Source organism: Crotalus tigris, unplaced genomic scaffold (genome assembly GCF_016545835.1).
Source record: "Crotalus tigris isolate CLP2741 ecotype Arizona unplaced genomic scaffold, ASM1654583v1 scf7180000024282.1769268, whole genome shotgun sequence".
NCBI classification, from domain to species: Eukaryota; Metazoa; Chordata; class Lepidosauria; order Squamata; family Viperidae; genus Crotalus; species Crotalus tigris.
The window spans coordinates 672,105-685,105 of NW_024100454.1; the positions used below are offsets into that span (position 1 = coordinate 672,105).

Below are 13,001 nucleotides of genomic sequence, written 5' to 3' on the forward strand. Positions count from 1 at the left end.
AAGTGAAAGTTGATACAGCCAAGAAAACCATCAGTGATTACAGGTTACTAATATGGAAGAACAAGTCAGGGTGAACGAACATGGTCTCCAGCAACTATCTCAGCCACTGAGACCACCTTATAAAGCTCTCAGCAGCTGGCTTCTCCCAGGCTTTGCTGTCTCCCATTCTGGTTCAAGTTCCAAGGAAGCTGCATCTTATCCAGTTTTGCCCCTGGTGATTCTTGTCTGTTTAGCCTAATTTTCCTCCTCTTGGCAGCAATGACACTGCACAAGCTCAGAGGCTGCGGATGAGAGGTTGGAGTTGCTTCAGAGGTTGCTCCAGGTTCCTCCATCTCCTCCCCTGTCAACTCTTCCTACAAAAAATGTGTGTGTGTGTGTGTGTGTGTGTGTGTGTGTGTGTGTGTGTGTGTTTGTTTGTCCTTGGGAAATTATCTGCATAATCAATCATTGTCCAAAAAAATGATCCAAATGGCAAAAGATTATCCAAATGACCCATACCCATCCTTGTGTTAGCATTTCTATTATCTTTGGTAATTATAGAACTGCCTCTTTCATTTATCTCCTGTATTCTTTCTCTTTAATTGAAAAGAAAAGAATGAAAAAAGACAATCATTATATATGCAGTTATACTATATAGTTATCTCAAGGCAATCTTTTATTTAATGTTACATTTGTTTAAGTCAGTGGTTCTCAACCTGTGGTCCATGGACCCCAGGGTGGGGGCTGATGTCATCACTGGGAGTCCACAAAAAAAATGTTATGATTTAAATCTTGAGTTAAGTCTTGATGGTCTGTGGCCACAAAAGGTATCCATGGTGAAGAAAAGGTTGAGAACCACTGGCTTAAGTGCTTTAGTGTCAGATAATGCTGTGCTTTGTGAGAGCCTGATGGATACTCTTTGAGCTGATTTGAAACAGTTAAGATCACCCTTTCCCCCCCCCCTTCCCTTTGCCTCTTCTCATATCTTTTGCTTTTTTTTTATTTCCCTCTTTCCTAGCTGTGGACATGGATGGAAGACCTGCAGAAGGAGCTCTTGGAAGACGTCTGTGCTGACTCCGTAGATGCCGTTCAGGAACTCATAAAGCAGTTCCAGCAGCAGCAAACAGCTACTCTGGATGCCACTCTCAATGTCATCAAAGAAGGGGAAGATCTAATCCAGCAGCTCAGGTGAGCTCCTTGGGCACAACGGGACACACCTTAGAATTCCACTCGGAAATTAGTGCTTCCCACTTAAGTATATTTTAGAACCGTATTGCTATTTATTTTGACATCGCTCACCTGTTTTATTATTGCTGGGAAGCTGCCTAGATCCGCCTGGCAGAAGGGGCACAGAAGTACCTGTAATCATTAAGTAATTTTTAAATGCATCATTTCACTGAAGCTATAAAGAATAATTTGTAGAGATGAATAATAAATAATCTCAGTTCACCTGGACCACTGCATGTAATGGATGAGGGGAGCTGCAGGTGTACTAAAGTGACTATGATTAAATGGTACTGCCTGAATATGTTTAAAGTGGATATTTGGGGAAGATTATTAAATTGTTATAAATGGAGGCCTTGTGGTTTAAATACTTATTCCTGCTAAGCAGTGTCTGGAATCCACTAAATAAAACATATGCCTTTAATATATCATTACTATTTTTTTTTCACCTGTAAGAGCTTTCAGTTTAGCAAGATCCCTGCGGCACAATAAAGCAAAGCTTTCAACTGATACCTGCCGCTCCAATTGTACTGGGTTTGTGCAAGTGCAATTTACAGTGTGTGCCTTAAAACTGACTGCATGGAATATATAGGTTTCCTCAAATACCTACAGCCTAATTCACATAATGACGTCCCAAGGCTTGTGACTCTCTACACAGGTAGTCCTTGGCTTATGACCATAACAGAGTTTCTGTTGCTAAGCGAGGTGATTTAAGTGAATTGTGCCTGATTTTATAACTTTTTTTGCTGCAATTCAGTGATTCACACCGTTCTTAAACAAATCTAGCTTTCCTCCATTGGCTTTGCTTGTCGGAAGCCATCTGGGAAGGTTGCAAATGGCGATCACAGCAACCCCAGTAGGCAGCAGCTACTGTAAATGCGTGCTTTTTTGTTAAGCAGCCAAATTTTGAGCACATGATCGAGGCGATGCTGTAATGGTTGTAAGTGTGGGGACCAATCGCAGGTCACCTTTCTCCCATGTCATTGTAACTTTGATGGGATGCTAAACGAATGATCGTTAAGTCAAGGACTACCTGTAGAGGCTTTGTTCAGCTAGGCTTAATAGCATTTAATTAGAAATGCTCTGGAAACAATTTATTTCTTTTTCAAGAAGGTGATTACCCTTTTTGTCAGTCTGGTAGAAGGATCTATTCAGATGAATCATATTCGCTTTTATAAAGAAAATTCTGGTTTTGTTTTTTTAAAAAATATTTGTATACAGCTTTAAACTTTATTACATTTTGGTCCCGTTGCACTACAGTAGAAGTGAAGTAGAATATACAGAGGTAGAATTATTGTGTTATTGAAAAGTTGGACAAAACTCTGATTTCTCTCCCACAATACTGGCAATTCTCAGTGAGAAAGCAGAACATAGCAAAGGGTTAAACTCTCCAGATCATACCCCGATTTGAATCTCTTCCCCCCCCCCCCACTCCCCAATTTGGTTTCATTTGATTTCCTATGGTTTCATGACGGCCACGTTTTTGTTTTGTTTTGTTTTTTATTAGTAAATTGTACATTCAGGTATAATCTGCCCAAGGGTACATGCTGATAGTTGGCAAAGCAGAATTCAGGGGAAGGAGTATTTGAACTAGAGGAAAGTGAGGCAATCCTCTTTTTTCTTTCTTTCTTTTTTTTCCTGGATCAGACCTGTATCTCTTTCACACTCAACATGCTTTTAGAGCAGAGGTATATATTAATTGCTTTGAGAGAATTTTGGAAATTAGAGCATAAGCATCCTATAATCAAGATTAGGCTTGTCCATTTTTCAATTAATAAATCTCAACATAACTCGTTGTACCCTAAGACTTGATGTTATGTCAAAATAAGATGAGATTGGAGCTGTGTACCTAGCAGTTGACTTGTTTCTCAGGAGCTCCTACCATATTATTTAAGACCAAATGCATTACTTGCAGAGGAAGAGACATCTGATGCATTCAGGTCACCCTATTTCAACTGTGTTAAATAATACCATTATCTTTATTATGCTCCTAGATAAATTTCTAAAATTTGGGGATTACTCTCAAAGATCAAAGGCTTGAAATCTGTTGAGAGATTACCCATCACCCGTGATGGCCAGATAATCTGAAGATAACTGCTACTTGGAATGACTGCTATAAATTTTAATAGCATTTTAATGTGTTGGAATAACTTTTTCCTCCTAAAGTATAGTAAAAACTTGCTTTGCCTTTTTTTCAACACATATTTGTGATTGCTTTTTCCTAGTCTTTATTCTTTATTCCTGTCAAAGAATCTAAATCTCCCACATAATGGGATGAGTAGATAATGAAATCCTTGTTCATCACTTTGGCCCCCGGTCACAGATTGGGTATTTTTTTTGTTCTGAACTGTACTTCCTCAAGAACAGCATATTCCATATTTCAGGATGCGCAAATAAGTGAAGCCCAATCCACGGGATGCAGGCAGCACATGAAACCAGGCCCCCTCCAGTCTGTGGAAAAGCCTCTCTCCATGGAACTGATCCCTGGTGCCCAAAAGGTTGGGGGTCTCTGATGTAAAGTCAGCTGACTTTGTACCAGCCCCCCCCCCATCAGTCCTAGAAAGAAGGCAGTGGCAAACTACTTCCAAAATCTTACCCAAAAACCTCAGGGACCTGTCCAGACAGTTGCCAGGGGTCAACACTGGCTCAAAAGCACATAAATTGGTACCAAGACAAACAGGTGAGAGGAAGGTAGAGGTCAGCTAATGTCAGCCCTTTCAGGTAAAACAGGCAGGACACATGACTAGATGAGATTGTAGTACTTTACTACAATCTTGTAAGTATGTAGGTACAAATCTCCCACCATCATTTTTAACTACCTCATAAGTTTGGATGGGTCCTTCCTAAGTTTCTTCCTCTGATTGTTAAGCTATTGGGGGCTCCCCTCTCTCTTGTCTGATTTTAGGCAGCATCTCTTTCTCTCCTCCTTTAAGGTCATTTTTATTGTACATAACATTAGAGTAAAGACATGGGAGTGTTGAACTTACTAGGTTTACAGAGAAAGAAAAGTAATCTGGGGCAGGAAAGGGATGCAGACTCAAATTGATGCCTCACTGAAGATAACATTTAGGGTTTCTCCAGTTTTCACCCATTGTTTTTTTTTTTTTTTTTTTTTGCAAAATTTTCACTAATGAATAAATCTTAAAAGCTTGCATAAACTGATTATTTTTACTGGCTTTAAATAAAAAAACATTACTTGACCATGGATCAAGAAATCCCACTTTGCCCTAATAACATATAGTTAATAGAAATATATGTTACATAATTTTTTGCATGAATTCTATTACTGTTTCACACAGTGTAAGTATTTTGCTTAAAGGGAAGAATTTTCAAGTAGACCAAATATTGGTAGGAAACTGGAATATCGTGAAATAAGGCAAGAAAAAAACAAATGTACAGGTATAGTATAGAGGGTACCTTGCTCAACAGTAGTAACTGTGAGAGGGACCTTGGAGTCCTAGTAGACAATCATTTAAATATGAGCCAGCAGTGTGCTGCAGCTGCCAAAAAGGCCAACACAGTGCTAGGCTGCATTAACAGAGGGATAGAATGAAGATCACGTGAAGTATTAATACCACTTTACAATGCCTTGGTAAGGCCACACTTGGAATACTGCATCCAGTTTTGGTCACCACGATGTAAAAAAAATGTTGAGACTCTAGAAAAAGAGTACAAAGAGCAACAAAGATGATTAGGGGACTGGAGGCTAAAACATATAAGGAACGGTTGCTGGAATTGGGTATATCTAGTTTAACAAAGAGAAGGACAAGGGGGGACATGATAGCAGTATTCCAATACGTCAGGAGTTGCCACAAAGAGGAGGGAGTCAAGCTATTCTCCAAAGCACCTGAAGGCAGGACAAGAAGCAACAGATGGAAACTAAGAAAGGAGAGAAGCAACCTAGAACTAAGGAGAAATTTCTTGACAGTTAGAAGAATTAACCAGTGGAACAACCTGCCTCTAGAAGCAGTGAATGCTCCAACACTGGAAGTTTTTAAGAAGAGACTGGACAGCCATTTGTCCGAAATGGTGTAGGGTTTCCTGCCTGAGCAGGGGGTTGGACTTGATGACCTCCAAGGACCCTTCCAACTTTTATTATTATTATTATTATTATTATTATTGTTGTTGTTGTTGTTGTTGTTGTTACTATTATTATGAAAAGGAGACAGAGACCCTGAAGGGATTTGTATGCCATTTGTTATCTTTTTCTTCTTTTTCTTTGCAATTCTTAATTAATGCAGAAAAGGACAAAAATGCCTTGAGATGTGAAGAGATATATGGTATTCAGCTCAGTGTATAATATTGAGGGAGTTCGGATATTAGGCTGATGAAAGATTTATAAAATAGAAAATATTTTGTCTTTTCTCAGTATCTTTATCAATGTTGGGTTCCTAACCATTTGTTTTGACTTTACCACAGAGATTCGGCGGTCTCTAACAATAAAACACCACATAATAGTTCCATCAGCCACATTGAGTCTGTCCTCCAACAGCTTGATGAAGCTCAGGTACAGATGGAGGAGCTCTTCCATGAAAGGAAAATTAAGCTGGATATTTTTCTTCAGCTCCGGATTTTTGAACAGTACACTATTGAGGTAAGAATTGTATTGGCCATATTTCACTTTTTTTTAATTTAGGTTTTTTTTTTCATTTATAACATAAAATGTGAAAATACAAAAGCAAATAGTAGGGGACAACAGGAGAAAAAAGGAAAAACAAAAAAGGTGTGAAGAAAGGGAGGGGGGAGAGATAAAAGGCATTGACTTCTGACTCTTTCTGTTGCAGTAAAATCAGACATTAAAATCAAATCTCAACTTTTTTTACATTTCTATAGTAGTATGTGCTAGCCATTTCTGTATTGGCAAATCAATCTAACTGGTAAAAAATCATGATATCTTTTTTCCCCCACCTCAAGTACAAAGCCCAGGAGCGGTTTCCAAGTATAAACAAAAGTACTTATGTTCTTTTCTTTTATCAGCACAGTCAATTTGGCCATCTCTGCTAATTCCATCAGCTTTTGTAACCATTCGCCCATGGTGGGAATCGAGGCATCCTTCCACTTTTGTGCGTAGAGCAATTTTGCTGCCATCACCATATATAAAATCAAAGTTCCAATTTTTTTTTTGTATTGGCCATTCCAAAATGGAAGAGACTCCTGTGGAATGGGAACAGGTCTTATTTGATAAAATGAGTTCTTAGGGATCAATAGATGGGTAATATTTTCAGATGTCTTTCTATCTATCTAATAATTAAACAAAAATCCCTACATTCTACAGCACGCTTAAGATATTAATGGAATATGCCTCTATAGAAAGTAGGCATAGGATCTTTTTCTGGCAGAAATAATGGCACAATTTGTATCGGTAAGGATAGATGATTGCAGAATGGTGATTCATATGAGTTTCCAGAATGCTGGATAGAAAATATTAACTAGGCAAATTCTGTTAGTGCCAAATAAAATATAAATGCATACAATAATCTGCATACAAAATGGGTCAGTTTTCAACTCACTGCAATATGCTTAGGATTAGAATTTGGGCAGAAGTTTAGAGCTCCATAGCCCAGGTCTTCTCTGCTGTGATCTTTCATAGTGGGGAAAATGACTGATAGGTTGAAGTTTATTCCAAAGGAAATATGTTGATTAACGTGTTCTGAAATACAAATATTTTAATCCTTGGAATCATGATTTCTGTAAGTCTAAAAGATGAATGTGCATGTTTGGCATCTTTTTTTATTACAAGACAAATAGTTTTCATTTTGCTTAATTTTGTATTTTGCTGGAACATATGGTAGCTAGAAAGCTTGGAATACTGATGGAATAATGTTTGAGGAAAGCTTCACAATTCCAAAAATTCACATAACCATTAAAGGAAGCCTTTCTATCACCATTAGGTCATTAGCTCCAAATTTATCATCCTGTAGCACTAGGTCTGCTGAGAACGTACTCAACTCCAGAATCAAAGACATCGTGTTCTGAATGCCAGCTGCTAGGGAACTGCAGTGGAAAAGGGCTGTTACCCTCCAATTTGCTTCTACAAAGTATTTATTGAGGCCAAATTAATATGAATAAGCATTCTGGCATGAAGTATGATAGTTGATCTTCTATATCAGGTAGAAAAATATTGAATTCTGTTGAATTTAACTTTTAAGTGGAGAGATGCAAGATTGGGTTGCTGTGAATTTAGCTATTGTGCTTTGTAAAGCACAGGTAGTCCTTGACTTACAATCATTTGTTTAGTGACGGTTCAAAATTACACTGATAAAAGTGACTTATGATCATTTTTCACACTTAAACCATTGCAACATCCCCATGGTCATGTGATCAAAATTCGGAGGCTTAGGAACTGGCTCATATTTAAGAATGGTTGCAGGGTCCTGGGGTCATGTGATCAGCTTTTGTAACCTTCTGATAAGCAAAGTCAATGGGGAATTAATTTAACAACCAGGTTACTAACCTAACTGCAGTGATTCACTTAACAATTGTGGCAAGCATGGTCGTAAAAAGAGGAAAAATTCACTAAACACATATCTCACTTAGCAACAGAAATTTTGGGCTCAGTTGTGGTTGTAAGTCGAGGATTACCTCTATGGCTTGCGGTTCTGTATAATATGAACCCATTAAACTACAGCTATTCAACAAACTTTGGTAAGGTGCAGTAACAATGGCTTAGTAGAAAGATTAACCTACCAAGCGTTGATTCACCCAATGTCAGTTGTAGGCATGAGATAGCTATTGATGGTTTTGTTGCTTCTGTGACACTGTTATTCTTATTGCATAATTGATTATATGTTTTTTTTATAATGATCTAAGCGCTGTAGGGATTTTTAGATTTAAAACAGGGGTAAAAAATATTTTAAAGAAATAATTTCAAAAGCACTGGCATGCTTGAAAAGGCAGCTCATTTTTCATTTCATTTCAAAATCAAATGCTTTTGAAAAAAACAAACAATAAGCTTAAGGAAGCTTAAGCAATCTCACGGGTAGTTAATTTGTTCTAATTTGGGCATGTCTAACGATCTCTAATTTGAAGATTTCCTTTAAGCATTCATAATTTTCAGTCTAAAATTATTTTCTAAGTTTTTACAGTAATGAACCTCTTTGTAAACAGCACATAATTAAAGTGCTTCTCAATTTCGCTGTAGCTTATGCGATAGCAATTTTAAAATTTGTGGAATAGTGTAATTAGGTTTATTCTCTTCTGTGGTTACATATTCTATTTTATATATTTTCCCTCTGGTAACCTTAATTTTAATGATTTTTGCATACTTATTCTGCATTGCTTCTTCTTTTTTATACTTTGAAGGTGACCGCTGAATTAGATGCCTGGAATGAGGATTTACTGCGTCAAATGAATGATTTCAATACCGAGGATCTCACTTTGGCTGAACAACGGCTGCAGCGGCATACAGAGAGGAAGATGGCTATGAACAATATGACCTGTTGAGGTCATTCAGCAAGGGCAAGATTTGCACCAGTACATCATGGAAGTGCAAGCTTCAGGTAAGTGGAAGAGACAAAATTTGTCTTCACAGAAATGGACTACAGTATAACTGGAGATGTCTACCAGGAATAAATACAAAGGAAATTAAATCAAAAGTCATTTGATTTTCCCTTACTACAGTAAAAGCTTTCTTAAAAGCTTTCTTTCTTTAAGAGCCGAGGTGGCGCAGCAGTTAGAGTGCAGTACTGCAGGCCACTTTAGCTGACTGTGTTCAGCGGGTCAGCGGTTCAAATCTCACCGGCTCAAGGTTGACTCAGCCTTCCATCCTAACGAGGTAGGTAAAATGAGGACCCAGATTGTGGGGGGCAATGTAAATATATATATACATTGCTTACTGGTGTACACCACTTAGAGAGTGCTTGCACTTAAAGCGGTATATAAGTCTCATAAATAAATAAATAAATAAATAAACATCCAGATAGAAATGTACTTAATCTCTCAGAATTCATAAAACTAGGTAAATCCTAAAAGAAAAAAGAATCCAGATCTTATCACCACAGACACAGTGATAGCCATACATATGTTGCCCAGTCTTTACTATAATTTATTCAGTATTGTTTTGGGTTTAAACTGTCACTGAACAACTGGTCATTAAACAAGGATACTTCTTTTCAAATGGATTGGATTGCAAACAGTGCCTACAAACAATATATGCTTATATGTTTAGTCAATTACCTAACATAAACATTCCCTTCATCTCTGAAGAAGTGGATGATTTTAAGTGACAAAGTGTCTGCTTTGGGATGCTCAAACAAATCTGAAAAGTTTACTGATTTGGGATAGCAATCATGTATAATACTGAATTTTCTAATAGCTGTAATTCAGCTTAGGCATGAATCACTCAATATGCCTGTATGGGTATGCATTTCTGTTATCTTTTCTTATTTAACCTCATTATTCCCATAAGTAGAATTGAAGTGCTGAAGTACTGAGGCACATCTGGTACATTTTAAAATGAATAAGTGAAGTAGTAAGTGGATACAAAGAACATTTCTTGAACATTTTAATGCCACAATTCAAATCTAATTATTAAAACAACTTGCTCAGAATGCAGCGCTTCACAATGAACAAACTGCATAGAAGAAGAGCATTTGACTAACTGTGGTGCTCCTGTGCTTAGCACATTGCCTTGTCTTTCCATTTGCTAAAACAAAGTCCTTTACCTTTGTTTACTTTTTTCTTTCCATTATGAAAGAATGATATCATCTTAACTCAGGAGAACTAATGGTTACAACGAATCAAGATCTAGTTTGTATTCTTTATATCTATATTTAATAGAGATACAAAGAGACATGAAGAAATACTTTCTTGCTTTGATTTAATACACCATTCTTTCCTGTTGCAAATGGTTATTTCAAATAGCTGTGTCCAAGAAAGAATGAAATGGGAAGAATAATATTTGTTTATGGACATATATCCCATGCAGGCAACTTCAACAAAATCACAGGAAATGCTAGATTAAGAGCAGCTAAAAATTTGTCAACTCTATGGGTTCAATCTACAGTAATTTACGTTCAACCAAAGTCCGATATCATTGTAGGTCATATCACTTTGCCGGGCTCTCCTTCCCTCCCCCCAAGAAGGGAGCAATGAGCATCTTGCCTGTTTCTCCATCTGAGGACATTTATTCTATTCCAGGCATCGAACTGATCTGTGAAAAGGACATCGATCTAGCAATCCAAGTGCAAGAGCTGCTGGAATTTCTTCATGAGAAACAGCACGAATTGGAGCTGAATGCTGATCAGACGCACAAACGGCTCGAGCAGTGCCTTCAGCTTCGGCACCTGCAGGCAGAGGTTAAGCAGGTCAGGGTTTTCACCATTGTTCTGCTTCTTTGCTTATGGGATCATGCTGGCTGTTAAAACGCCCTGTCCTACCATTCAAATTCTGGTAGCCTCTTAAAATTCACATCTGTATCAGTACAGGTAGCTCAAGTGAACCACGTGACTGATAGAGAGAGAAGGGAGAGGGCTGTGAAGGTCACTGATTGCTGCCACCTCATTTAGAGAAAGTTCTCTCGTGCAGTAACACCAGTGTTAACTCTCATTCCGACTGCCCACAACACCAGGGGGGGCGGTGGGGGGGGCTAGGTGGTGCTGTGGGTGATGGTGGCCATGGTGATGGCCTTTCACAACAGTCCCAGTTTCTCATGTGGTCCCTTTAGAAAATTAATTGCCCATCCCTGCTCTATTCTCTCAATATTCTCTCCTTTAAAAAAAAATTCAGCTAGACATGCTTTTCATCTCATATTGTATGAGAACTGAATATTGAATAAAGTGATACATATTCAAAACAAACACAGTGAAAAAAAAACTGTCATCACTTTCATTCATTTTAGGATCTAGTAGGACATGTTCTCTTTCTGCTTTGACCAAAGCCATTGATTTGGTCCAAGAACTGAGAAAAATGCTTGGGGAGGTGTATTTGTGGGGGAGTGTTCATGTAAACTTTAATACTACTTGTATTCAAAAATATACAAGTCTGGAACGTTTCACTACTGATAAAAGTCTGTGCAAGAAGCAGGAAGAAATCTGGAACAGAAAAAAGTGTATTTGATTTGCATGAAGCATAAAGCAAAGCAACACTGGTGTAAAAATATCTTAAGGTTTGATTCATGCATTATTATTGACCCGTGGGACAATAATTCTATTCATTTAAAAAAGCATCTTGTGGTTTGAATATTTTATGTTGAAGCAGGAACATGAAATATAAATTAACAAGAAAAATGGTTGTGTAGATGATTCCATTGACGGCTTGTTTAGGCCAGGAGAGTGGTGAATTTGAGGTATCAAGTTTATTAGTCTGGAATGTATTCAAAATATGGAAGTAAAAGGAGCTTGATTGCTTTACCATTTGCTCAATTTACATTTAGCTGCTGCAGCTCAGCAACCTATGTGCTCCATAATTCTATTCAACCACTTTCATCAATGTTTATACTCTCAAGGGCTGTAAATATTGGAATATAGTGTGAGGACTCTAAAAACTGTGTTCCTTGCTCTTAAAAATGAGTTTCAACCTATCACATGAAGATAGAAAGTTGGAAACTATGGAACATTCTTTATTTCTTACATTTTAAAGCTTATGACATATCTCTCATTCATTCAGAGCTCAAAGTAGTCAATAATGCTTGAAAATATTTGTAGGATCTCTTTTTTGCCTGTCATTGTTGTCAGATAGTTTCAGAATCTGCCATAGCATATTATGATTTGAAAATTAACTCTCTGGAAGCAAAAATAAAGATGGAATCAAAAGTAAAGAAATACTTATTCTCTCAAAAATAAATCGGCAACCACTGATACTGTTTTGGATTATGATATATGGTGATATGATATGATCAATATATGATCCCCGCTAAAAATAATGTGACCCAACTGAAGATTCCAGGGTTCAACATCATATTTTAATATTTATGATTTCAGTTATTATGTGGCTCTTATGGAAATATCTCATTCTTCCTTGAATTTACAACTAATTTTTAAGGGTCCCTTTTAAAATGTTCCAGTTTCATTTTTACATCCATTTAGGAATATGCCCTCTCATTCTGTCTCTAACACTCTGCCTGTTTTTATCTCTAATGTTCTTCTCATTTTTAAAGGTTATCTGTGTAATAGTTGCTCAATGAATATTACATTTTATATTAATTTAATTATACCATACCAATAACCAAAAGAGCAGACTAAGTAGCATTGGTTTAGAAGGGAACATTCAAACCTAGTTCAAGAGAGTACCTGTGTAATGCTACATGGGAATTACCTTGAGAGACACGAGATGCAGCCTAGGGGGATGCTCAGATAAAAGGCAGCGGAAGGGGGAGCCTCCAGCTGCATCACAGGCAGAGAAAGAAACTTAAAAAGGATCCCCTCCTATTTTAGCAGAGTGTAAAAAGAGACCATGGAAGACAGTGTACTTTCAGACTTGCAAGATACTCTTAATGAAGCTTTACAATAAAGTAGAATTAGCTCACCTGGTGAATTTCATTTCTGGTCTACCTGGGAAGGCTGACAACCCGTGAGTCATTAGTTATTTTATTATTAAGTATTTATGAGCCTTCTTCATTCAGATCCTTTTCAGGAAGTCCGTGGCAAGATTTTATTGGTTCAGATTCATATTTTAAAAGTCAATGGCTTATTAGTTTGTGAATTATTGCAGCAATAGCTTTCCTTGGAAGCAGCTGAATTAAAATATATCATGGCCCTGTCACACTGTGGTAGGTATTGGCTAAATTTGGCTTCCTGAAGAATGAGTCATAAGTAACATCATTTAGTAAAATTGGAATCTGAATTGATTTTGGCTTGCTC

At 37.4% G+C, this 13,001-nt stretch overlaps 1 protein-coding gene across 1 annotated transcript in view; it reads left to right on the forward strand.

Annotated features, from left to right (window-relative positions):
• Positions 1–13,001, forward strand: part of KALRN (kalirin RhoGEF kinase) — a 315,007-nt gene that overhangs the window by 131,671 nt on the left and 170,335 nt on the right. The window contains 5 exon segments of the mRNA XM_039323763.1: positions 998–1,167; positions 5,623–5,797; positions 8,506–8,640; positions 8,642–8,702; positions 10,342–10,508. Of these exon segments, the coding sequence (XP_039179697.1) occupies positions 998–1,167; positions 5,623–5,797; positions 8,506–8,640; positions 8,642–8,702; positions 10,342–10,508 (708 nt within the window).